We start from the raw sequence: 24,771 nt of genomic DNA on the forward strand, positions 1-24,771 counted from the left end.
CTACCGTGTGTGGCCAGCAGCCAGCGTGAGTGGCCAGCAGCCGCAGTGAGCGGCCGTCCAGAAGCCGGCGACTGATCTGCCTCGCCAGAGAAGAGCGCGGTGGTGGTGCCAACTTGGGCCAGTGAGGCAGCGTCCTCCACAACTAGATTGAGGAGCAAAACAACAGCGACTTGTCTGTTCCCCTTCCCCCAATTCCCCAGCACCGTTCCTATTCCCCTAATTCCCCAATAAAAATCTTTAAAAAAAAAAAAAAAGACGTCAGAACAGTACATACCCTTGGGGCCATGGTTAGTGACTGGAAGGGAGCATGAGGAATGCCTCTGACTGTAGGTGACACAGTACAACATGGATCTGAACAACACAGGTTTGAACTGCGCGGGTCCACTTATATATCAACGTTTTCCAACAAATGCAGTTGGCTCTTTAGCTCTGCAGGTTTCCGCCTCTGTGGATTCAACCAACTGCAGACGGAAAACAGTATTTTCACATTCCCAATCATGGTCTCCCAACCGTGGACCAAAAATACTGTTTTGATCCGTGGCTGGTTGAATCCACACGTGCGAAGGGCTGACTATAATTAAGTTTTGGGGAAGTCAAAAGTTATACGTGGTTTTCAGCTGTGCAGAAGTCAGTGCCCCTAACCCCTGCGTTGTTCAAGGGTCAACTGTATAAGCACTTGGTGGCAATATATCAAGCTGTACATGTGTGACTTGTAGACTTTTCTATATATGTGCCAATAGGTTAATAAAACATTAAGTAGTTGCAGGAAAATGCATTTACCAGGCAGAGCTGACCAAGAACGTCACTTTGGGCAGAGGGAACAGCAAAACCAAAGTCTCAAGAGTGGGAAATGGAAAACAATCCAGCTTGCTTGCAACTTGGGCATTACAATATTTTGCATAAACTACCCTAAAACTTAAGGCTTAAATCCAACTACATCTATTTGCTCATAGCTCTGCGTTGGCAGTTTGGGCTGGCCTCAGCTAGCTAGTGCTGCTAGTCTCATCTCAGATCACTCAAGTGGTGGTTGTAGTCATGGAGACTGACTGGGGCTGGATAGTCCAAGATGACCTGTACCGTTTACCCTTTTTGCCTGCTCTAGGAAAATGGATCTGGGCCCTTTAAATATGTGTCTTTTGCCAGCTGGCAGAATGCTCAGTTTTGTCAGTGAGGTAGCTGGAGACACACCGAAGTAAGAAAGGGCTCACTAGGCTCCTGCAGTGTGTGTGGGTCCCCCATGTCCTGCTCCTGCAGTGGCCGGCTCTCCAGCATCAGGCTCCTGCAGTGCACAGCAGCCAACAGGTTCCCCGGGAATCCCTCTCAAGTGATTTTGTAGCCAAGTGTCTCTGGTGAGACACTGCCCTATAAATGACTTTCCTGGCACCTGAGTGTGCGTGCTGCTAGCTACTTTCAGAGGCTGATTTCTACCAAGTCCACTGGCCTGGCGTGGTAACGCAGCAACTTCTCTGACCTTTAGTGGGCCACAGCCATGTCCTTTCCAATGAGATCTGGGTCTCAGTCCTGGGGAGGCTTTTCCTTGGGTGTTGTATGTCAGCCTTAGGTATAATGGCTGCTCTTCATATATGTTATTCCTATATTCTTTAGAGTTCTCTTTACTCCTTACTAGTCAGCCCCCTGTTACTCCAACCCAATTATAATTAGTAATTCTTTATATTAGCCGTTTCTTATTCAAAGTACTGTGTGGTTTCTCATGCCTTATTCATGTCTTGGGTGCTGGCTTTTGGCTGTGCCTTTCTCTCCACATGTCTCCAGCAGGATAGGCTCAGTTTTTTACATGGCAGCTGAATTCCATAGGGGTGAATGCTGAAAATGCAAGGCCTCTTGAGGCTAAGGATGTCCCATAACATTACTTCAACTGATACCTGTTAATCAACATAACCCATAGGGCAAGCCGAGAGTCAAAGAGAGGAGATTTAAACTCTATCTCTTGATTTGAGGAGTGGCAAATGGGCATGGGTACAGCAATGGGAGGGACTGTTGCAGCTGTCATTGCAAACAATCTACCACAGACCCACTGCATCAGATATAGTAGCATGCTTTTTGTTTGTTTTGTTTGTTTTTTAGCTGAGCCATCCTGCCACCTGTTGGCAGCTCAGCAGCTGCTCAGCTCAGGCCGGGACTCGAACCACTGTTGCTCAGAGCTCAAACTCTTGAGAGAGCTCTTAACCAACTGAGCCACTCGGCCAGCCCAGTAGCATGCTTTTTGAAAGTAGATTCCTTGACTCTACTCCAGAGACGCTAAATTCAAGTATCTGGGAATCTAAAAATTGAACACTTCTCCTTTTCCTACCCCAGCCCAGATGATTCATGCTCATTAAAACTTGAGAACCATTCATCTATGCTCACATAATATTTATTATCATCTGTCCTTTTCAAGATACCATTCTATTGCCTTCTGGCTTTCATAATTTCTGTTGAGCAGAAATGATTTTTTATGATTGCTGCCTTAAGATTTTCCCCTTATCTTTAGTTTTCAGCCGTTACACCATTGTAGGCCCTAGTTCAGTTTTCTCTTTATTTATTCTGCTTGGGGTTTAAAGTGATGCTTTAAAGCTGTGGCTGAATGCCTTTCATAAGTTTTGGAAAATTACTGATCACCGTCAAATGTTGCTTCTGGGATTGCTTCATTTCTCGATTCGCTCCTCTCTTCTTCCTTCTCCTCCTCCCCCTTGCCCTACATTTTCGTCATTGTCTTCTCCTTTTCCTCCTCCTTCTCCTCTCTCTCTTTTCAATTATAAATATTTAGACATATTCACCATGTTCCACATGACTCTTCTTTATTATATGTGCTGTAGTCTGGGTACTTCCTACTGACTTGTCTTTCAGTTCACTAATTTATCTTTAGCTGTGTTAATATACTATAGTGTCATATCCATCTATTGAGTTCTTAATTTCAGGCTTAGAATTTTCATTTGATTCTCCTTGACAGATTTTAGTTCTCTGCTGAAATTCTCCATTTGGTCATATAATTTCTTGTAAATATTAATCACATATGTTTTAAGGTCCATGTCTTATAATATCAATATCTGGATCTTCTGTGAGCCTATTTCTATTGTCTATTTTTTCTCTTGGTTTTCAGCTATTGGTTCTTGTGTACTGACATGTCAGGGTAAATTTTGATTGAATGACAGACATCGTGTATTAAAAAAATTGTAGAAAAATTTGAGGCCAGGAATGGTATTATCTTTCTTCAGAGAGATTTTTACTTTTGCTTTTGGCAGGCATTTAGACCTAGGTCCTTAAGGAATTGAATTAGATGATAGCCTTCAATTTTGTTGGGGCTGGTCTATTTCTAATTCACTGCTACACCTAGGTTGTAGTCCTTTGGGAGTTTCATTTGAAAGCCTGGGCTTTATTAGGGATATTCCTTGTGGACCCTGAAATCCAATTTTTATACCCCAGTTTTATAACACCTCCAGATGTTCTGTTCAGTTTCTTAGCCATCTCTTGAGAAACAGCATATGCCTTGAAAGGCAGAGTGGCAGTTGAGTATGGGGCTTACCTCTCTCCATTTCCCTTATCTCTGGAATCTTGTCCCCTCAGGTCCTTATTGCTTTGGTAGTTCTCTAATGCCTTCAAACACACACACACACACACACACACATTTATTCTGTTCAGCATTTAGCTCTTGTAATAATTCTCAGTGGGAGGGTCGTCTTCAATAAGCTAGTCCATAATTATTTGGAAAAAAAAACCTTGCTCACCTACCATTTATATTATATTTTTCAGTGGGCCAGAACGATGCCTTAGTCCTCTCTGTAGTGCCAGGGCTTCCCTTGCTTTAAGTTCTTAATAGACATCATTTGAAAAAATGAATAACAGTTTGTAAATTGCTTTCACTTTCATCATTTTAAAGTATAGGCAGAAAAGGAATTACCTTTCTTTTTTTTTCTTTCGTTTTTTTTTATTTTTTTTTTTAGCTGAGCCATCCTGCTATCTATTGGCAGCTTAGCGGCAGCTCAGCTCAGGCCAGGCATCGAACCGCTGTTGCTCAGAGATCAAACTCTTGAGCGAGCTCTTAACCAACTGAGCCACTCAGCCAGCCCCAGGAATTACCTTTCTATAGTCCTAGATATTGGACCCACAGAAGGCTTGCCCAAGGCTCTCTACATTGGTCTATCTGGGCTTGAATCCAGAACCAGAAAAGTCCTTTTCCCCACTCGGCCAGATTGCACTATAATATGGGCTTGGGTGTTAAGGAAACCTGAGTCTAAATCCCAGCTCTGCCACTTTCCAACTATATGGCCTTGGACAAGTTACATGAACTCTCAGAGTTTTAGATTCCTCATCTGGTAAAGTGGAGATGATAATAATAGGAGCTACTCAAGATAGCGCTGTTGTGAAGATTAAAGTGAGCCAGTGTGTATAAAGTACTTGGCAGAGCCACTGGATCTGCAAATAGGAGTTATTATTTAAGGGAGGATCAGCCTGGTGAACAAGGCGCCTTATTTCTATGAGCTTCAGAGGTAGTGCAGCCACCAATGATGTCATCACCTCTCCCTCCCAGAGGATTCCTGGAGGATCGTGTGTCTCTTCATGCAAAATACCCACCCCAAGTCCTGCTGATAATCTCACACCTAGGAAGGCAAGGGTGGGGGAGGGTAGTCCTTACTTCTCAGGGTCTTCAGGACCCTAAAGCCTGCTTCCCTACTGCTAAAAGCCTCCCTGAAGCCTGGGAGTCTGGGGCAGGTGGAAAATCAGCAGCCCTGATGTCAGAAAAGCAGGGCTGAACGACCCCAAATCTTTCTCTCCCACTAGTCCCCAAACAAGGCCCTATGTCAGAGTAATTAAGAGAACAAAATCCAGAGAAAGACGGACTTGGCTTCAAATCCTAGCTCCACTACTTCCTAGTTGTGGGGTCTTGGCCAAGTCCCTTAATTTGTCTGACTCAATTTCCCCATCTGTACAATGGGGTTGATAATAGTACCTACTTATAGAACTGTTGGAAAGATTAAATGAGGCACGATAAATAATACCTCTTACTTTTTCTCATGTTATTTTTTTCCCCCTAGATTATACAAGTCAGAAGGAAATAGTTCAGCTAAAATTAGAACCCGTGTCATCAGACACTCCCTCTCTCTACCTCTGTCCACACCACCCCTAAAATTACTTGTACTTTGGAGTTAAGGCAGTGCTTCCCGACGTTTCCCATCACAGTACATCACACGTATAATATTTGACACACTCTGGGCTAAACTAATAAGGCTATTTGAAGCCTGAAGGTCACTGTCCCATCAGAGCTGGGGGCCTCTGGCTTCCCCAGGCTCCACCTGGCCACCTGAGACCTGAGGGCTCTATATCTATCTCAGCACACTTGCAACCTGTCTTGTTCCCCAGCTGGGGACCTTTGGGTTAAGGTGATGACAACCCCTGGTAAGAGCCATCATTGCACTGCCCAGAGTGACACATTAACCTATTGTTGGTAAATCAGTATTAGACCACTTATTCAGTCTCCTGGTGGGAGTCCAGATGCCAGAGCCCAGAACATGGAGATTGGGAAGAAAATCAGATGTCGGCTCCAGTCCAGGCTCTGTCTCACACTTGTGTTGATCTTGGGCAAGTCATTCCCCTTTTCTGGGCTTTACTTTTCTGTCTGAAGCAGAAAGGAGTTAGACTAAAAGAAAAATCCGCATGGTCCCTTCCAGCTCTGATATTTTGAGAAGCAGGGGAGTCTATGAATTCCTCCTTGCTTGGCTGTATTCTGTTCCTGGTGATCTGGTTCCTGCCTCTGGTTCAGATAAATGGACCAAATGGTAGGATCTCCCCAACTGTGCAGGTCCTCCCAGCTCTTTCCGCTCCTGGCTGGTCTCTGAAAATAACCCCTGTCTGGCCCAGACAGAGGGCAGAGCCACACCTGTGTCCTGCCCCCATCAACAGAATTCCTCGGAGTCCTCTGTCTGTCTAGCTCCCCCCTGCCCACCCTATCAGCCTCTGGGGGAGAAGCACTCCTAGTGCCCCACAGCTCCTGGGGCTCGCACTATTGTCTGGGCTCACGCAGAAGGCAGGTGGGATTCTAGAAACAGGAGCTTAGCAGCCTCCCAGCAGGAGGAGGTCGGGAGGCTGGAGGCAGGTCCCCAGGTGTCTGGGTTGCCATGCTCTGGGGGCTGCACTTGGCCTTGTGAGCAGTGAGGAGACACAACGGGCCTTGAAGCAGAAGGAGGAAGGACATGGTCAGAATTTACGGTCAGAAAGTGACTGGGCTCCATGGAACCAGACTGGAGCAGGGAGAGAGAGATTGGGGCTGTTAAAGAAATGCAGGCCAGAGACATGACATGGCAGCAAGGACAGCAAAGAGGGAAAATTTAGGAGGTTACCTGGCAGGCTGGGTGACTGACCGATTGGCTGTTCCACCACGAATCTGACAGCATCACTGTGCTGGGCAGCTGGGGTTATACTGTCATGGGATGAGGGGACTACCTGGTTTGTTGGTATGTGAAGAAACAGTCTCAGGCTTGGAGGCAAATACATGAAAACCCCTTCCATGGTTCTTGATACTTCTTACAACGTTTTCTTTTTTTTTTTTTTTTTAAAGATTTTTATTGGGGAACTGGGGGGATGGGAACAGTGCTGGGGAATTGGGGGAAGGGGAACAGACAAGTTGCTGTCATTTTGTTCTTCAATCTAGTTGTGGAGGATGTTGCTTCACTGGCCCAAGTTGGCACCATCATTGCTCTCTTCTCTGGCAAGGCAGATCAGTCGCCGGCTTCTGGACGGCCGCTCACTGCGGCTGCTGGCCGCTCACGCTGGCTGCTGGCTACACACGGTAGCCCATGGCAATCCACTGCCACAGGGACTGCAGTCCACGCCGTCGCCGGTGACTCATGGCAGGCCAGCTCCAGGTTGAGCTGTTGTTCAGCATCTTAGCTGTAGAGGGCAGTGTCACTGGCCCTCATATGTGGGATCCGAACCGGGGCCCTCTGGCGTCCCAAGCGAGTTCGTAACCATCGCGCCACTCGGCCGGCCCCTTACAACGTTTTCTTATTTGGGCTTCTCGACACTCGTGTATTACTGTCTCTGTTCAGCAGATGAGACTCCTCAAGGTAGTGGCAGAATTGAGACCTCAAATTCAGGTCTCCTGACCCTTGGCCCCGGGCTTGGCCACAGAAGACTGCTTCCCTGAATGGTTGGCAGGCAGCCGTAGAAGAAGTTCGCTTCCCACCGCCTCCCCGGCCTCCACGGCCCCAGCCCTGCCACCAAATGGCGGTGTGCCTCCAGTACCCGGCACTGCTCTCCATCTTGGCTTTGCTTTCCGTGGGTGGGGCCATGTAAAGGTTTTTGACATTCAGACACAAATAAGTGATCCCTTTCTTTTAAACAAAGGAATCTTATATGAACCACAAACATAAACTCAAATAGAAAAGAACCTGCTCAGGCTGAGGGAGAGGGAGTAGACGCAGAAGTATACCTTTTTGGACCTCTGTCTCACTTGTCCCTGCTGTGTGGCAGCCTCATGACACTTCCAGAATCCCTGGGGACCCATGGGCCACAGTTTGCAAACCCCTGGACTAGCCGACTCCTGCTTGAACATCCTAGAGTGAGGGACTCTCAGCCTGCGACCGCAGATAGAATTAAAGAAGTTGGGTGGAAAAAAACTCCATCTTTATTTTCACTAACCTCTAACTCAAGTTACATACTGTGTTCCATTATAAACGTAGGCAATGACGACAGTAATACTGACAGTTCCTGTGACTTTGTCACCAAGAGAAGTCACGGATATTTTCATAGCATATTACAGTAGTTGTAGATCTCTCAAAATATTATGATGCTCCTCATTAATTTGAAATTACAGCAGTTATTAGATCTGCTGACAGATCTCTGTTAATGTATCAGTAAGGAAGTACATATTAGTTTATGACCAAAATTTTAACTATCTTGATAATTGTATTTCAGTATAATTGGTTTCACTAGTAGACCTGTGTGTTTTATTTTATGTACTTAGAAACATTCTGAGAAGGGGCCCATAGGCCTCACCAGATTGCCAGAGGAGTCCAGGGTATCCGTGAGGTTCAGAGCTCTGTCTTAGGACTTCTCTTCCAGGACAGAGAGGGCTGGGGAGTTTTGTTGAAGGCTGCCAAAAGAAGGTATGTAGGGCCTAGGATCCCTGGGGGCCCCGTGCTCCGATGTGCACTCTCTGAGTCCGAGGAAAATGAGACAGGAAACTGGGGCAGGAGCAAAGGGACTCTAAGAAGTAGAGCAGAAGCCAACAGGCCGGGCTGGCAGGGCTCAGTCTAGTGGGGCAGAACTGAGTTCCTTAGCCCCAGCCCCAGCCAGGCTTCCTGGGGGACCCAGGACTCCTGGGTCCTCGTCTTGCTTCTGTCCTCTCTCCTCCCACTCTCAGTTTCCTTCTCTGAGCTCACAGAGTAAAAGCAAGCATAGCTTCAAGATCAGGAAAGACCCTGCTTCTGGCTCTGACTCTGCCTTGCCTGGCTGAGTGGGCACGTCGTCTCCCTTTCCCAGGCCAGTTTTCATTTCTGTATCATGCTTGGCACGTGTACTGCTACAACCCCCTGCCACGCCCTCAGTAGACACCGATGATAGCTCTCAGCATATGATCACTCCATGCCCCCATGTAGCTTCGGAAGCCTTTTCAACACGCTACCAATTGACTGGAATTGGCAAATGAAATGAAACTGATTTGCTGTTAGTGAACTAGATGATCGACATCTAAGGCACCACCCACATTTCCATCTCTACAATTCCAGGGCTTTAAAGATCTGATCTCAGAAATCCAAATGAGACACTAGGTAGATGTGAAGACCTACAGAACATGGCTATTTCTGCGCCGTGTGTGTGTGTGTGTGTGTGTGTGTGTGTGTGTGTGTGTGTGTGTGTAACAGAGAAAGAAAGACTGTTCTTAGCTGGGCCACCCTACAGCAAACATGGGGCCAGAAAAGGACCCTCAGATGCCAAAATCTCAATCAGCCTTCTGGAAGAGATGAGCAGAGGCATGTGGAAGTCAGGTTCTTTGAACAAAGTGTTGGAAATGGGCATCACGCCAGGCCCAGCCTGTCCCCAAGTGTCTCATGTCACAGGAACATCAGACATGCAATGCAGTGGAATGATGGTGGTAATGAGTAAATACCACTGGCCGAAGTCTCATTCACACAGACTCTGATCACACACAGCCAGGTGGCCAAGATATAGATGTATTAGACACTTGTGCCTTCTCCCGTAAGCAGCACAGAAAGCCACTTAGGAAGTTATTTCAGAGTGGGCATGAGCTACAGGTAAAGCCCAGAAAGATGCCATACTTTACCTAATGTCACAGCCAGTTCAAGCCAGTACTAGGAAGACGACCCAGGTCTCCACCGGCCTACAGGGCCAGACTGGTATAAACCAGAAAGTGGGCTGGGTGGAAAACAGGAGGGAGTGGTGGAGACTGTGGCAAACTAGAGATCACATGCCCTGTTTAAAGGTAGCCGCCGGTAATCAGTTAAAGTTGATTGTTGGCATCTGAGAAGGTGGACCTATAGTGTCAGATCTGCCTTCTGATTCTTAAAGAGAAGTCAGAATCTAGATTTTTATACCAAATAGCCCCATTCTCAAAGGTTGGCATCTACATTTTTTAAATGTTCAAACAAAACACTGTGTAGGCCAAATAAAACACATTAGGGGACTTTAGTATTTGGCCTGAACTTCAACTTCTAGTGGGATACGTAAGAGCCCAGGCTCTGGATTTAGACATACAAAGATCTGAATTCCAGTTCTGACACTTGTTAGCAGATCAACCTTAGTCAAGATTTGTAGCCTCTCTAAGCCTCAGTGCTCCCATCTGTAAAATGGGAATAACAATGATGAGCTACTGTGAGGATTCAATGAGGGAATGAATTTAAAATACCTCGCACAATTGTTAGCCCAGATAGGTGCTCAACAAATGTAGTTCCTCCACCAAAGTGCCTCTGAGCTGCATGGTGATTGGACGAACCATCAGCCCCCATGCACCCCAGTCCATCCACCTCAAACTTATTTTTTTCCAAGCTTTGGGTGCTCCGTGACCACAGAACTCTAACTCAGACACCTAAGGCCCTCAAACATGCTTACACACACCCTGCACACGCCCTTGGGAGGCTTTTGAGATGCCAGGGCTGGTTACCAAGGAAAGATGTTTGGGAGGCTTCCCTGGGGGGCAGCTGCAACCTTCCAGTGCTGGTTAGAGGAGAGGTCTGTCCCAGAGCATGGGGCTGGCTAACATGGCCTCTTGGGGGCCTTCACAGCCTTCGAATTTTTCAACTTGAATCTTGTTAGTGCTGTGCACACGCACACACACACTCACATACACCATCTGCCCAAAGCCCTGGGCAAGAGGGGCTGCCTTTCCTGTTCCTGGGAAACTTCTCTTCTGGCTCTCATTCCAACTCGTTCTCCTTAGCGCTTCTAGGGAGGGGGGGAAGGGGAAGACTCATTGGCACAGTCCTGGGAACCAGCATTCCTTGAAATTGATTTGCTCAGCAGGGAGCTGTGGGAGAGGGGAGAACAGGGCAAGGGAGCTCCAGTAACTGAATGAAGGGGGCTCCGTTCCTTGACAGGCCTCTGGAAGCAAATGGCAGCAACAGCCTCATGCACTTGAGGGGCTACATGAGGGGCTGCCCTGGTTATACAGCACTTGCTCATCCAGCGTCTCCCTGGAGCCGGCTGCTGCCCTAAATGGTGGCAGGGATGTGAGGGGCCCCATTTTATAGATGGGGAAACTGACCCAAGTGTCTTACTCTGAATCCTTTTCTCCAGCCCACTCGAGTCTCCAAGGATTGGGAACCATCCAGGTTCTAGGAATCTACAGTGGAATATGTGTGTGGGTTCTGAGTTCCTATCCTAAGCCGAACCCCAGCTTAACAACACCAACATCAAGGGTTACCACTAGGCCAGCAGTTTTGACATTGCCTCCACCCCATTGTAGAATTTAGAAGACACTGATGCACAGAAAAGTGACTGACACCCAATGTCACCAGTAGGTCTTACAATCTGTATTTGAACTCAAGATTGTCTGACTCCAAAGTGCACACTTTAATCACGCTAGACTTCCCCCTGTGCTAGGGCAGCATTCCAGGCCTGGGTTTCAGTTCCAGGAGTCAGAAAATATTGTTACTCAGTGAGCTGTTCCCCCCTGTTTTTGTTTATATGAGCCTACATTTCAAAAAGTCCCAATAAGTGGTATTTTTATAAAGTAAAAACCTTGTGACAACATGGATGGACCTAAAAAAAAAAGTAAAGTAAAAAACTTAACAAGGACCAGCCGAGTGGCTCAGTTGGTTAAGAGCTGGCTTAAGAGCATGAGCTGTGAGCAACAGGGCTGCCGGTTTGATTCCCACAGGGGCCAGTGAGGCTGCACCTAAGCTGAGCTGTCGCTGAGTTGCCAACAGGTGGCAGGATGGCTCAGCTGGTGTAACAACAAGATCGCCTGTTCGATGGTGGGCTACACCCACCCGCAACTAAGACAGAACTTGGCACCTTGAGCTGAGCTGCCGCCCGGATGGCTCAGTGGATAGAACATGCGCTCTTAACAACAAGGCTGCTGGTTTGACTCCCACATGGGATGGTGGTTATGCCCACCTGCAACTAAGATTGAACACAGCACCTTGAGCTTAGAGGCCACAAGCTGCCGACGGGAAGCCAGATGGCGACTGGTGCCCTCCACAACGAAGGTTAAAGAACAGCAACTTGGCTGGTCCCCTTCCCCAATTCCCCAACACTGTTACTGTTCCCCTCCCCCAATTTCCCAATTTTTTAACATCTTTAAAAAACAAAACTTAACAAGCAGCCATGATTCTATCACAATCAGAATAATTCTTTATCATGGAGGTTGCATTTTTATTAAACCATCATTACTCTGTTTCGTCAGTTCTAAATGCATGTCTGTGGGTGTTTTTAAACTTTGAATTTGGGAATATATCTTAAAATCTGTGGAATCTAAGCTTCCAAGAAATACACCATTTTATTTAGCCCTAAGAATAATTTTGGTAGGCAAGCATGCCAAGATTACCATCCCCCTTTTACAGCTGGGAAAACTGAGTTTCAAAGAAGTTCAACAACTTGCCTGAGGTCACAGAGCTAGTCAAAGCAAATTAGCCCTGTCTCCTGATTTCCCAGCACAAGCTGTGGCCCCTGTATTCTCCTGGCCTCCAGGTCCTGGGCTCACACCTACATGTTCCCATCACCCCCTGGCCAGCCCCCAGCAGAGGCCTGAGCGAGGCCGCAGATCCTCCCTCCAGGCCCCCCAGCCTCAGTCAGAGGGGGAAGGAACCCAGTGCAGAGACTCCTGGGTGCCGTGCAGCTCCATACAGGAAGTTTTCAGGGCAAAGGCCCCCACTTTCCAGAATACATCCCATGTGTGAGGCAACATTGTAAGACCAAAACCGGGCTTGGGGTGTGAAGGAAGCAAGCTAGATTTAGGGGGTCCCCACCTACAGTCCCCATTCTCTGGATATTACCCACAAGTGTCCTATTTCTCATATTTCAAAATGCCAAATAACAATCAAATATTGACTCTAGATAAGATCTCACAGACAGATGAAAACACATTTCTTTGCTTTTGGTTAAGCTTACATCAGCTCAGTGCTATCACCACAGTTTGTTTCTGCCAACCAGAAACCACTGATTGGTTGTCATACGGCCCCAATTAACATACAAGGGAAAAAACCAATTAATGATTTACTACGTAACATGTACAGCTTGGCAGACCAAAATCTTTTTGAAACAAGGAGGGGTATGATGGGAAAATAATAAAAGGGAAAGCTGACGTGGAAGTTTGAGCTCCTGATTTTTCCAGATGGGGAACATGAGGCTCAGAGAGCTGGAGCGACTTGCTCAAGGTCACACAGCAGGGCCTGAACCAGCAGCACCCACGGGTTCTGCCCCTCGGGAGAGGCATCTGCCCACCACACCCTGCTGTGTGGAGGTTCAAGAAGCCAGAGCATCAAGACTCACCAGGGTTGCTGAAGGGGGTCAGGACAGGGAAATGGCTTCCTGGTACCTGTGGGCTCCCTCTTGGCGGGCAGCTGCCAAGGCCACGCTGTCTTTCCTCCCTGGGTGTCTGCCAGGGCAGCTAGGCCTGGGAGCCTCCTGGGAAGCTGTCCCTCGGCAAGGTGAAGGAGGCCTCTCTGAAGAAAGCACCCTCTACGACTTGGACTGAGCAGACCCTGGGGTCACGGTGTGGCTGTGGAGGACTTAGTTATTGAGCTTGCACAGCTGCCTCCTGGCATCCACCAGAGAGCTCTCCGGGTCACATGGCTACCTGTCTTGCCAGCTGCTGGGTGCCTTTAAGAGAATGATCACAGTTCATTGGCTGAGCCAGGCTCCCCCTACCTCTTTACCTGAGCAGGTGAGAGCAGCTAGGCTATGAGCAGGCTGAGGACTCAGGTGAGTAAACAAACTATGGCAACCAGCTGGCTCTCCCTTCCTCCACACCCTGGTCCTCTGGCTTACTTGCTCACCCCTACCCCCAACCCCAGGGAAGACCTAGGGGTAAAGAGAAGGCAAAGCATTCTGCAAAGTGCCTGGTGCTGTCCAGTTCACAAAGCTTCATTATCTCAGAGTAACCCTAGACCAAAGTTATTAGTATGTCCTCTCTTTCGGATGGAGAAACTGTCCTTGCAGGGGTGGAATGACTTGCCCTGTTCACTCAACTCTAAGAAGAAAGGTGGACAGAGGAGAATGCTATGAGGATTGGAACCTGAGTTTCCTGCTTTGGATTTCCCATACAGTGCCACTGGACCACACCACCTACCAGTCCGGGAAGACTTTAGCTGTCACTCAGTGTCTCAGTTTCCACATCTGTAAAATGGTGCAGTCACGCTTGTATATGACTCACGGTATTGAGTGTATCTTGTTGGACTTAGAGCTTAAAAGGTCTTTGGAGATGATCTAGTCCATCCATTCATTTAGCAGGCATTCATTCAGTCAGCAGGCATTGTTGTTCAGTGACTATGACATGCCAGGCCTGTACTAGGTCAGGGATACAACAGTGAACTAGAAAGTCAAAGACCCTACTCTCACTGAGTTTGCATTCTGGAGAGAGGGGAGATAGCCATAAACAAGTAAACAGTTTAGATAGGGAATAGTACTACGAAAAAAAATGAAATAGGCCGATATGATAAAGTAATGGGGAGGGTGTCTCTTTTAGATTATGTAGTCAGGGAGGCTCTCTCTGAGGAGGTGATACTGAAGCTGAGAATTGACTCATGAGAAGGAACCAGTCATTGGAAGAACTAGAGCAAGAGCATTTCAGATGCTGGGAACTGCAAGTGCAAGGGCCCCGGGGCAGAAAGAAAGCTACCGAGGCTACAGTATAGTTCAATCCCTGCACCCCATTTTTAATAGATAAGGAAACACTTCAGACAGATGACTTAACTCACGCAAGATCCTCTCTTGCAAATTTCTCCGTCCTTTCTTTATCCTCATGTATTGAAGCCTGGAGCTCATCAGCATACTTGGGTTACCAACCCAACAATCATTCCACAAGCCTACACTGCCATCGCCTCATACTTCTTCACTCTGTAGACAAGGGTAAACTCCCAGAGGGTAAGGACTATGATTTTAAGAGTTTATCACATTGAAGAACAAAATCCTGATCAAGAAAATATTCAAAATTCCAGCAGTAATGCAAACTGCCGTACAGTCACATGGGGTCAGCACAGACCCTTCCGGCTAAGTTCCTTTCCACTTTCATTTTCAGAAGTGTTTTCACTCTGATTTTTTTTTTTTTAAAGGGCGGCCTGTTTTTAGTCATCCTATTGTTAGAGGCAGCATTGGGATGTTATTCTGAAACTATTGGATAGGTAGGGTGGGGTAAAGCAAATGAGTTATTATGTTGGTAGTGTTGGGTGTGAGAGAAAGGAGACACAGGTGAAAGACGAGAGGACTTAAGTAAAAACCTTATATCTCTGGATTTGAATAGGAAGTTTCAGAAGGAATTTTTTTTTATGTAGCTGATCTGAAAACAAACAAACGAACCATATTTGCTAGCTCTGCCTACTGTTTTCAAGCCTAGAAATAACAATCAACATTTTAGTGAGTACCTTTAATGCCCAGGCTGTTATCTAAATACTATTTCCCACTTCAAGGAACCAGGATTCCTTGACAAAATAAATAGCTGAATCCGGATTTAGGGCAGAAACTGTACAACATGTACTTAGACTATCTTTTAACGCCTCAAACCAAGGAAGTTAGAGTTATGGCAAAGGGGCTCAGGAGACACCTCAAAGACTCCTATTGGCCAGAGTCAGGACAATTTGAGAATCAGTACAGAAAATAACTAATGAGTTGAAAAACATGAAATATATTTAAATACACGAGTTCAAAATGATATTTTAAAAGGAAACAAAAAAACCTCAGTGATCATCTTTGGATGATATTAGGAAATCTACTCATTATTTTGGAAACTGGTAGGTAAAGGGAAACAATTGAGCATTTATTCTGTCTTTCCTGTAAGAACTGTGCCTCTGGCAACCAGTGGATTTGAGGAAGCTGCTCTTTACCACAGAAGCATTCCAACAGATGAAATGAAATGGGAATGAAGAACGATTAACTCAAAATATTGCCATTTTGCAACTCCTTATGAATTGGCTGATCAAACTGATAATATTACAAAAAGAGAAACAACTAGACATAATGGGCCTCTTGCTAGAATTAAGCACCACCTCCTATGAAGAAGTCATGCCCCCCAAATCAAGCAGGAATCTCACTGAGCCTTTAGAGCAGTGATTGACAAGCTTTCGCACTAGCGACCAGGTAATAAATATTTTAAACTTTGCAGTCTCTGTTGCAACTCTTCAACTTTGATGTTGTAGCACAAAATGCAGCCATAGACAATAGCTAAACAAACAGGCATGGCTGTGTTCCAATAAAATCCTATTTACGAAAAAAGAATGTGGGGGGCCGGCCGAGTGGCGCAATGGTTAAGAGCTGGCTTGGGATGCCAGAGGGCCCCGGTTCGGATCCCACATATGAGGGCCAGTGACACTGCCCTCTACAGCTAAGATGCTGAACAACAGCTCAACCTGGAGCTGGGCTGCAGTGAGTCGCCGGCGATGGTGTAGGCTGAAGCCCCTGTGGCAGTGGGTTGCCATGGGCTACCGTATGTAGCCAGCAGCCAGCAGCCAGCAGCCAGCGTAAGCGGCCAGCAGCCGCAGTGAGTGGCCAGCGGCCGTCCAGAAGCCAGCAACTGATCTGCCTTGCCCAGGAAGAGCGCAATGATGGTGCCAACTTGGGCCAGTGAAGCAACCTCCTCCACAACTAGACTGAAGAACAAAAAAACGACAGCAACTTGTCTGTTCCCCTTCCCCCAATTCCCCAGCGCTGTTCCCTCCCCCCAATTCCCCAATAAAATTCTTTAAAAAAAAAAAGAAAAGAGTGTGGGCTAGATTTGGCCCATGGACCGTAATTTGCCAATCTCTGTTCTTGATCTCACTACCAGTTCACAGGAAATACAAGGACTGAAGAACACATGAAATGACACCATGGGGATGAAATAAGCAAAAGCCAAACTGGGGAAAGTCTAACCTGATTTCTTTAGCAAATGAATGTCAAGATATTAAAAAGAGAGAGAGAGAGATAGAGGGGGGTAGGTTAAAAGACACATAAGAAATATTGACCAATCACAATATATGGACTTTTTCAAATTCTATTATAATTCAAACAAATATAAAAAGAAAAACAAATTACAGGGTAACTAGAGAAATATGACCACTGGCTCAAATATTTGATAATGTTAAGGAATTATTGTTGACATTTGGAGGTGTTTGATGATGTATTATGTTTATGTTTAAAAGGGGGAGTCCTTATCTTTTAGAAATATATGCTAAAATATTTATAGATGAAATGCTGTGAAATCTGGAATTTGGTTAATAAATAATGGGTGGTGGAAAATAAAGGGAACAAAATTGGAAAGGAGTTGGTAATTGTTGAGGGTGGATGATAGGTTCATTATACTATTTTCTCTACTATTGTATAAGTACTTAAAAATCTCTACTATGAAAAGTTAAAATATCAGCTAATTAACAAAATTTTTAAAACATGACAAATTTTGGAAAGGATATGGGGAAAGCGTAGCTCTCTGAGCTGGTAGGAATGTAAATTCTTACAATTTTTGAGAGCAACTTGTGTACATCCCATAATTCAAAAATTCCACATCTGGATATATATACTCAAGAGAAACTTGAGTCCATTAAGAGACATACAGAATAATCTTTTTTTAATCGGAAAAAGTGAAAACAACCAAAATGGATAAATTATACTGCATTTGAACTTTGGGGTGGGGGTAGGCTTTGAAATGCAGAGATTTGGAAATAGTGACTACATCTGGAGCTAGGAGCTGGGGCCCCATCGGGATAGATTTAGCTCAACAGATGTTGACCTGGTGCGCACTCTGGGCCAGGCCCTCCACTAAGTGCTGGGGATACAGAGGTGATGTCTCTCAAGGGGTTCAAAGTAGATATCAGAGCTGAGGGGCCTAACACATCATCTAGCCCAAGTTGCCCATTTTACAGATGTGGAAGACGAGGCCTGCAGAAGGTAAATGACTTGCCAAGGGCACACGGTTGGTTCATGGAGGAATTGAACCAGGAATTCAGCCAGGTCTCTGATGCTCAGAGAGCCAGGAGATCTTGGAGCCACACAGTCTTAAGTTGAATTCTGGCTCTGTAACTCACTAGCTGTGACCCTGGCCAAGGTTTTTAATGTCCCTTTCCTCAGAAGGATAATCATATCTATTTCATAAGTTGATGTGAGGATTAAATGCAATGATATATAGAAAGCCCTTGACCCAGTGACTGAAAAGGAATAAGACCTCAATGGATAGGCTATCTACTCTTATTAATATAAAGTGAGGCCTTAGCAAAAGGGACAGAATGCTACATTCTATGTTGCTCTCAAAATAGTTAATCCCACACTTGTTAGAGTCAGGATGGCCAAGGCTCTGTACCAAGCGGAAGGCTTGTCCCAGCTCAGTTAGCTGCGTTCTGCTCCAGGCCCTCCCCATGCAGGCGTGTGTCAGGGTCTCCTCACCACCCTCCCACTGTGCTGTCTCTGCCCTCTGAGGCCCTTGCTGAGACATGACAGGCAGCACGCTCTGTAATCTGTGTGGGCCCCACTCCATCACCCTGAGCCTCAGTTCCCTGTAAAATAAGGATATAATCAGGCCCTACCTCAGGGGGTTGTTGTGAAGATTAAACGAACTAACGCGGAGTACACAGTAAGCCCTCAATATACAGGAGCCGTGATGCTGATGATGCTGGACACCTGTCCCAAGGTGTCAGGCTCTGGAGATACAGAAAAGGGTCAGCCACACTCCTCACCCGCAAAGTGCTTCAGTCCAGTAGGGGGTACAGTCAGAGGCCATTCCTTCCTTCCCATTTCACCCCATGCTATTACATTTCAGGCCCAGGCCAGGGCCCATGTGTCAAATGATTCTGGTTGCTTTATTCTGCAGGGAGGCTGGCTCTAAGAAGGACAGAAACCACCCAAATGCTCACCTCTGCTGGTAAGAGCCCCATTCCTAGCTCTGCAGAATCGCCAAATGCCCACAGCTACTGAAGCCAAAGCTGCATATGCTCTGAATAATAAAGCCATCCAGAAAGCTCCCTGTGGTGAGCTGGGCACCACACTCCCGGTCTGCACTCTGGGGGCCAGGGAGCCAGAAACATCACAAAAGGCCCGCCCTCAAAGCTGAGATCCCGCCCACAGCACACTGGAACCACGGGGAACCCAGGCTCCCTCCCTTTCCTGATGCCTTCTTCTCCCAATCAGACCATTTTTACAGAGCCTAACCAAACATTCTCAGTAGGCCCAGTGACCGTATGTCCCAGTTTTCCCAGCCCTAGAAAGCAAAAGCCATCAAGGGTCCAAAAAAAGACGTGGTAAGACCAATATGCGGCAATGAAACCAGTTAAATATATTCGATTCACCTGCAGAGGCAGTAAAGCTGTTCTCCAAGCAGATGTCAAGGCTGTACACGTGCAGCTGCTCACAGGCTGCAGGCTGGAGGGACATCTGGTCAGGTGGTTGATTTGTTGTGTACGGCGAGCTCTTTATGGACAGGGGCTGTGTCTTGTTCCCCACTCTGCCCAGCACGGAGCACCAAACACAGCACCAAGCATCGGGTGGCCACTCAGCAGATATCTGTCGAACGAATGAAGTTGCTCAGTTAGACAGGAAGCCAAGGGGCTTAGATGCTTCCATTGCACATGCTCATAACAGCCTGAACGTTTCCTTCTCAGTACTTATCAAACTTGTAATCAAATAATTGCACATGTAATTATTTGTTTAATGTGTGCCTCCCTAACAAGACGGTCAGCTCCCTAAGGGTAGGGGCTGCCTCTAGTGTTGTTCACTACTTGTATCCCCAGTGCTTAGAATGGAATTTGGCTTATAGCTGGTACTCAATAAATGTTTGTTGATTGAATAAATGAGCATAGATGGCAAAGATGACCATGCTCAGTGGGCCAGCCCACCTGCCAATCTTGAAGGCCTGCACTGCCCTAGGTGCTGGGCCCTACTACCAGGCCAAAGGAAGATGGCCTAAGGTTCTTTACTTCAAGATGCCGACAGTGTTATGCGAAAGTGTGGGGATAGGGGTTTTCTAACGCCGGGGCTCAGCTGTTCTTAGAAAAGTCTTGCCTCCTAGGAAGTCCACCCATTTACAAGAGACAAATGGGTCTCTTGCAGTGGGAAGCAGGCTCATCTGCCGGTTAACCAGAGCCTTCCTTTTGCCTCTAGCCTAGCTGGTGATGCAGGACACTTGGCTTGGGGGTCGATGGATTGGATTTTGGCCTGAAGTTAACAATAGCATCTAGTTTGTAGAGTTGTTATAGGACAAAATCAGTAAGTAAGATGTATAAATATTTACTACAGGACCTGACTATGGCACTAGTGCTCAGTAATACTATCTTGAGTTGTTGTTGCTATCAATACTTTGCCTTCTAAGGGTGGCCTTGGATGAAGGGCACCTTGAATGCCACCATTTGGATGAAGAGCTTCAGGGTGGAAGTCTGGTGATAGATGCTGGACTTGACCAAGCTATCTCCTGAGGTCAACCTAGCCAGACCACAGGCAAGAGTGACAGAAACGCTACTCAAAGTGACTTAGGCAAAAGTTAACCCATACATCCTGAAGTCGAGAAAGTAGACTTACTTTCTGCACAGCTGGATGCATGAGCTCAAACAACATCATCGGAATGTCTCCTCCCTGCCTCCATCACCCCACAATGCTGTCTTCTGTATTTCAGAGAGGCTCAGCCCACGCCCCCTCCCCGCCCTAAGGTGGCTTACATCCTATCCTCTCAGCTACCCCAGAAAAGAGAAAGCCTCCCTTTCCTAAAGTTCAGACCAAACCCTCAGAATTGAGTCTCACTGGCTGTAATTGAGTCACATGACCATCCCTGAACAAATTGTTGTGGCGAGGGGGTGCAAGGTTCTGATTGGCAGAGCTGAGTTACATGCCCACCACTAAGCCTATGGGCTGGAATCAGCTTCACAGATGTGGAGGGAAGGCTCCCTAGGCAACAGAGAAGGAAGAATGTTGCTGGGTCAGCAAAACAAATCTCCACCTCAGATTGCAAACCTTTCTACACGTCAGGTGACAAGGGCAATGTCACAGTGAGACCAAACAAACCAATTCTGTCAGACAAATAAAATGACAGGGTCTGGAGGGAATCCCAGAGGGCAATGGGGCATTATTCAGCTGTCTGCTAACACACCTGTTGTATAGGGCCCAGATTAGGGTGAGGCAAGTGAGGCACTAAGTTAAGGGAGGCACACACAAACTTACTAACCTAGATAAATAAAAATTAACACAAAAAATCTATGATGAACAAAATAGCAAAGCTTTAAATAAAAGCAGGGTAATAGTGCTGTAAAGAGTCAGATTGGAGCTTGGGGCAAAAGGAAAAATTGGAACCACTGATCCCACTTTTCTTTAAAATTTTGGTATCTTGTTCATGAATTTTGTGGCATTCACTTTAATTTTTAAAATATTGCATTAAAATATTATTTCTCTGGATTACTGAATTTTTTTGACACCATTCTACATGGTATTGCTGAGGCAGATGCCTCATTCCCCTCACCCTCGCCCAGGCCCAGATGTTCTACGTGGGATTTGCTGGAGGCAGAGCGGGAAAATCACCCTGAAATGAATGGATGTATCCAGAACTGGCATCCCGTAGCGGGAAGAGCCCTGGGCTGGAAGAGTGAGCCTGGAATCAGCCCGGGTTCTGCCATCAGTGTGCCATCACTCTGTTACTCTGGGGAAACACTTTCTCCTCTAGGCTTCAGTTTTTCCACTTGCATATGAGGGACAGGGCACCATTCGTGGTTTTCAAGCCATAGAACTTAATCTCCCGATGTAGAAAACAAATTTAAAATGGAGCTGTTGAAGGGGGTGTGCGCTTAGGTAGACCCATTGGCACCTCTGTTACTCCACCAACTCAACAGTCCCTTCTAAGTGTTCCAGGGAGCCCGAAGGAGTTCCAGGGGACACAGTAGGAAAACCATTAAATTCAACAATCGCTAAGCACACGCATTTTTCCGCCTGAGATAAGGTACACATTTCAATTTCTCCTGTCTAACCTTCCTTTAGGTCAGTGTTTCTCAGATGGCCAGTAGTCCCCTGTACCGGGGACACTGCAGCTGCTTTACTTAAAATGCAGTTTCCATGGCCCCACCATAGTCCTACTGAGTCTGAATCTCCAGGGACCAGGACAGGATTTAGCATTTTGAACAAGCACCTTCCCTACCAGTTGATGCACATCGACTGAAGTGTTTGAGTCTTCCCCAATTATTTCCACAGCACCTCATGAGTTATTGTATTCTGGAGCTTTCATGACAAGTGTCCTTCTGAATGACCAGGATGAGGAGGAAAAAAACACAGGAATAGTCAGATAAGCCCAGATAAATGAATCAAGGTTTGCCGAGCGGAAACAGATCCCAGCAAGATCTCCAGGGTCCCTTTCCCAGGCAGAACATACGGGTGGCCCCTTGCTCTGCAATCCCATAGTTTGTATCCAGAAGAAATCATCTGTGCATTTCTCTTTTTTTCTGGAGTGGCACTGGAAACCTCAGGGACTATTTATTGAATTATCAGGTTTCTTATTAGTACATTAATGGGTGCCTGGGAGCTAGGAGTGAGCATGCCCATGAAACTGTCAAGGGAATTCATTTTAGACTTTGAGAATGAGGTAGCTTCTTGGCAATTGCAAGGGAAATGGCCATTCATTCATTCATTCATTCATTTCCCACTCAACTAGCTTAGCAGATTCATTGATGCATAAGATATTTCCTCGGCTTTTTTTTTTAGCTTTATTGAGACATAATTCACACACCATAAATTCACCCACTAAAAATGTAAATTCAATAGTTTTTAGTATATTAAGTGTGTGCAAACCTTCACCACGATCAATTTTAGAATATTTTTATCACCTCAGAAAGAATCCATATACCCTTTAACTATCACGCCCCAATCCTCCATATCCTCAGGCCTGAACAACCACTAATCCATTTTCAGTCTCTATGGATTTGCCTACTCTGGACACTTCATTTAAATGGAATCATATAACATGTGGTCTTTTGAGACTGGCTTCTGTCATTTAGCATGTTTTCGGGGCTCCTCCATATTATAGCATGTATCAGCACACTAGGCCCCCCTTATTAGCAGGGGATACGTCCCAAGACCCCTAGTGGATGTCTGAAACCACGGGTGGTACTGAATCCTATGTGTAGTTGACCCTTGAACAATGTGGGGGTTAGACGTGCCAACCACCTGTGCAGTTGAAAAATCCCGAGTATAACTTAAGTTGGCCCTCTGCATATTTGGATTTCTAACTGCAGATTGAAAATACAGTTGATCCTTGAACACTGTTAAGTGGACCCATGCAGCTCAAACCCGTGATGTCCGAGGGTTTGTTTTTTCCTACACATATATACCTATAATAAAGTTTAATTCCTGAATTAGGCACAGTGAGAGATTGAGAACAATAACTAATAATAAAATAGGACAATTATAACAATGTACTGTAATAAAAAGCTATGTGAATCTGGTTTCTCTCCAAATCTCATTGTACTGTACTCACCCTTCTTCTGATGGGTGATGATGTGAGATGATATAATGCCTATGTGATGAGATGAAGTGAGGTGAATGATGTAGGCACTCTGAAGTAGCCTCAGGCTACTGTAAAGATGACTTGAACACAAGCACTGCAATACCCAAGATTATCAATCTGATCATTGAGATGGCTACAAAGTGACTAACAGGCAAGGAGCATCCACAGCATGGAGAAATCGGACAAAGGAATGATTCACATGTAGGGCGGAATGTCCCCAAATGTCGTCATGCTACACAGAATGGAGTGTGATTTAAAACTTATAAATTGTTTCTGGAATATTTCGTTTTATATTTTTGGATCACAGTTGACCACAGGTAACTTAAACCACAGAAAGTAAACCATGGATAAGGAGGATTACGTACTTCATTCCTTTTTATGGCCGAATAATATTCCATTGGGTGGATATACCACATTTTGTTTATCCATTTATCAAGTTGATGGACATATGGGTTGTTTCCACCTTTTGGCTATTGTGAATAATGGTAAGATGTTGACAATTGTTGAATTTACATGATCAATATGTACGTATTCTTTTTTTTTTAAGATTTTTTAAAATTGGGGAGTTGGGGGGATGGGAACAGTGCTGGGGAATTGGGGGAAGGGGAACAGACAAGTTGCTGTCGATTTTGTTCTTCAGTCTAGTTGTGGAGGGCATTGCTTCACTGGCCCAAGTTGGCACCATCATTGCGCTCTTCCCGGGCGAGGCAGATCAGTCGTCGTCTTCTGGACGGCCGCTCACTGCGGCTGCTGACCGCTCACGCTGGCTGCTGGCTACATACAGTAGCCCATGGCAACCCACTGCCACAGGGGCTGCAGCCTACGCCGTCGCAGGCGACTCACTGCAGCCCAGCTCCAGGTTGAGCTATTGTTCAGCACCTTAGCTGTGGAGGGCAGTGTCACTGGCCCTCATGTGGGATCCGAACTGGGCCCTCTGGCGTCCCAAGCCAGTTCTTAACCATCGCGCCACTTGGCCGGCCCTATGTACGTATTCTTAAATTCCCTTAATAAACCCTTGGTTTAATCCTGGAAAAAAAAATGTACATATTCTATTGACATTTGTGTATAAGTTTTTGTGCGGACATGTGTTCTTCCCTCTGCTTTTGAAGGGCTCCTAGTATAGCAGATGTAGGTGCTAAAACAGAAACCTACATATGAGTAATTACCTGTGCTGATAGGATGGTGCAAGAGAAGGACAGGCAGCACAGAGTAATGGTTAGAACCACTGAGTCTGCCATTACTAACTGGATGATCTCAGGGGCAAGTTTCTTCACCTTTGTGTGTATCAGTTTTCTCATGTGCAAAAGGAGATTAATGTTTTCCTCACCTTATCAGGCTGCTGTGGGGATACCATGACACAATGCATGTCTCAGTGCATGTCTCCATGTGTCAGGCACCAAGCCTGGCACATAGTAAACACTTGATAAAAGTTTGCCATTATCATTTTCATTCTGGAGATTCCTATGAGTAAGGTTACTGATGTACCATACACAGCAATAGTAACAGTCATTCAACAAATGTTTATTGAGCACTTACTATGAACTTGGCACTCTGAGAGAAGTGCAGTCGATTCAGACTTGGATCATACTCCCTGGGGTTTGTAATCTGTGACCTGAATGGCAAGACCTACTGGCATACATCACCTCCATATATTGTGATTTGTTCTT

The 24,771-nt window shown here is 46.0% G+C and overlaps 1 protein-coding gene across 1 annotated transcript in view; it reads right to left on the reverse strand.

Moving 5' to 3' along the window:
* LARP1 (La ribonucleoprotein 1, translational regulator) overlaps window positions 1-19,125 on the reverse strand; it is a 91,616-nt gene extending 72,491 nt beyond the window's left edge. The window contains exon 1 of the mRNA XM_019657729.1: window positions 18,918-19,125. Coding sequence (XP_019513274.1) covers window positions 18,918-19,002 — 85 coding nt within the window. The 5' untranslated portion in view covers window positions 19,003-19,125. The remainder of the gene's footprint in view (window positions 1-18,917) is intronic.
* Window positions 19,126-24,771: the final 5,646 nt, after the last annotated feature.

The sequence above is a fragment of the Hipposideros armiger genome, unplaced genomic scaffold (genome assembly GCF_001890085.2).
Source record: "Hipposideros armiger isolate ML-2016 unplaced genomic scaffold, ASM189008v1 scaffold_279, whole genome shotgun sequence".
NCBI lineage: Eukaryota > Metazoa > Chordata > Mammalia > Chiroptera > Hipposideridae > Hipposideros > Hipposideros armiger.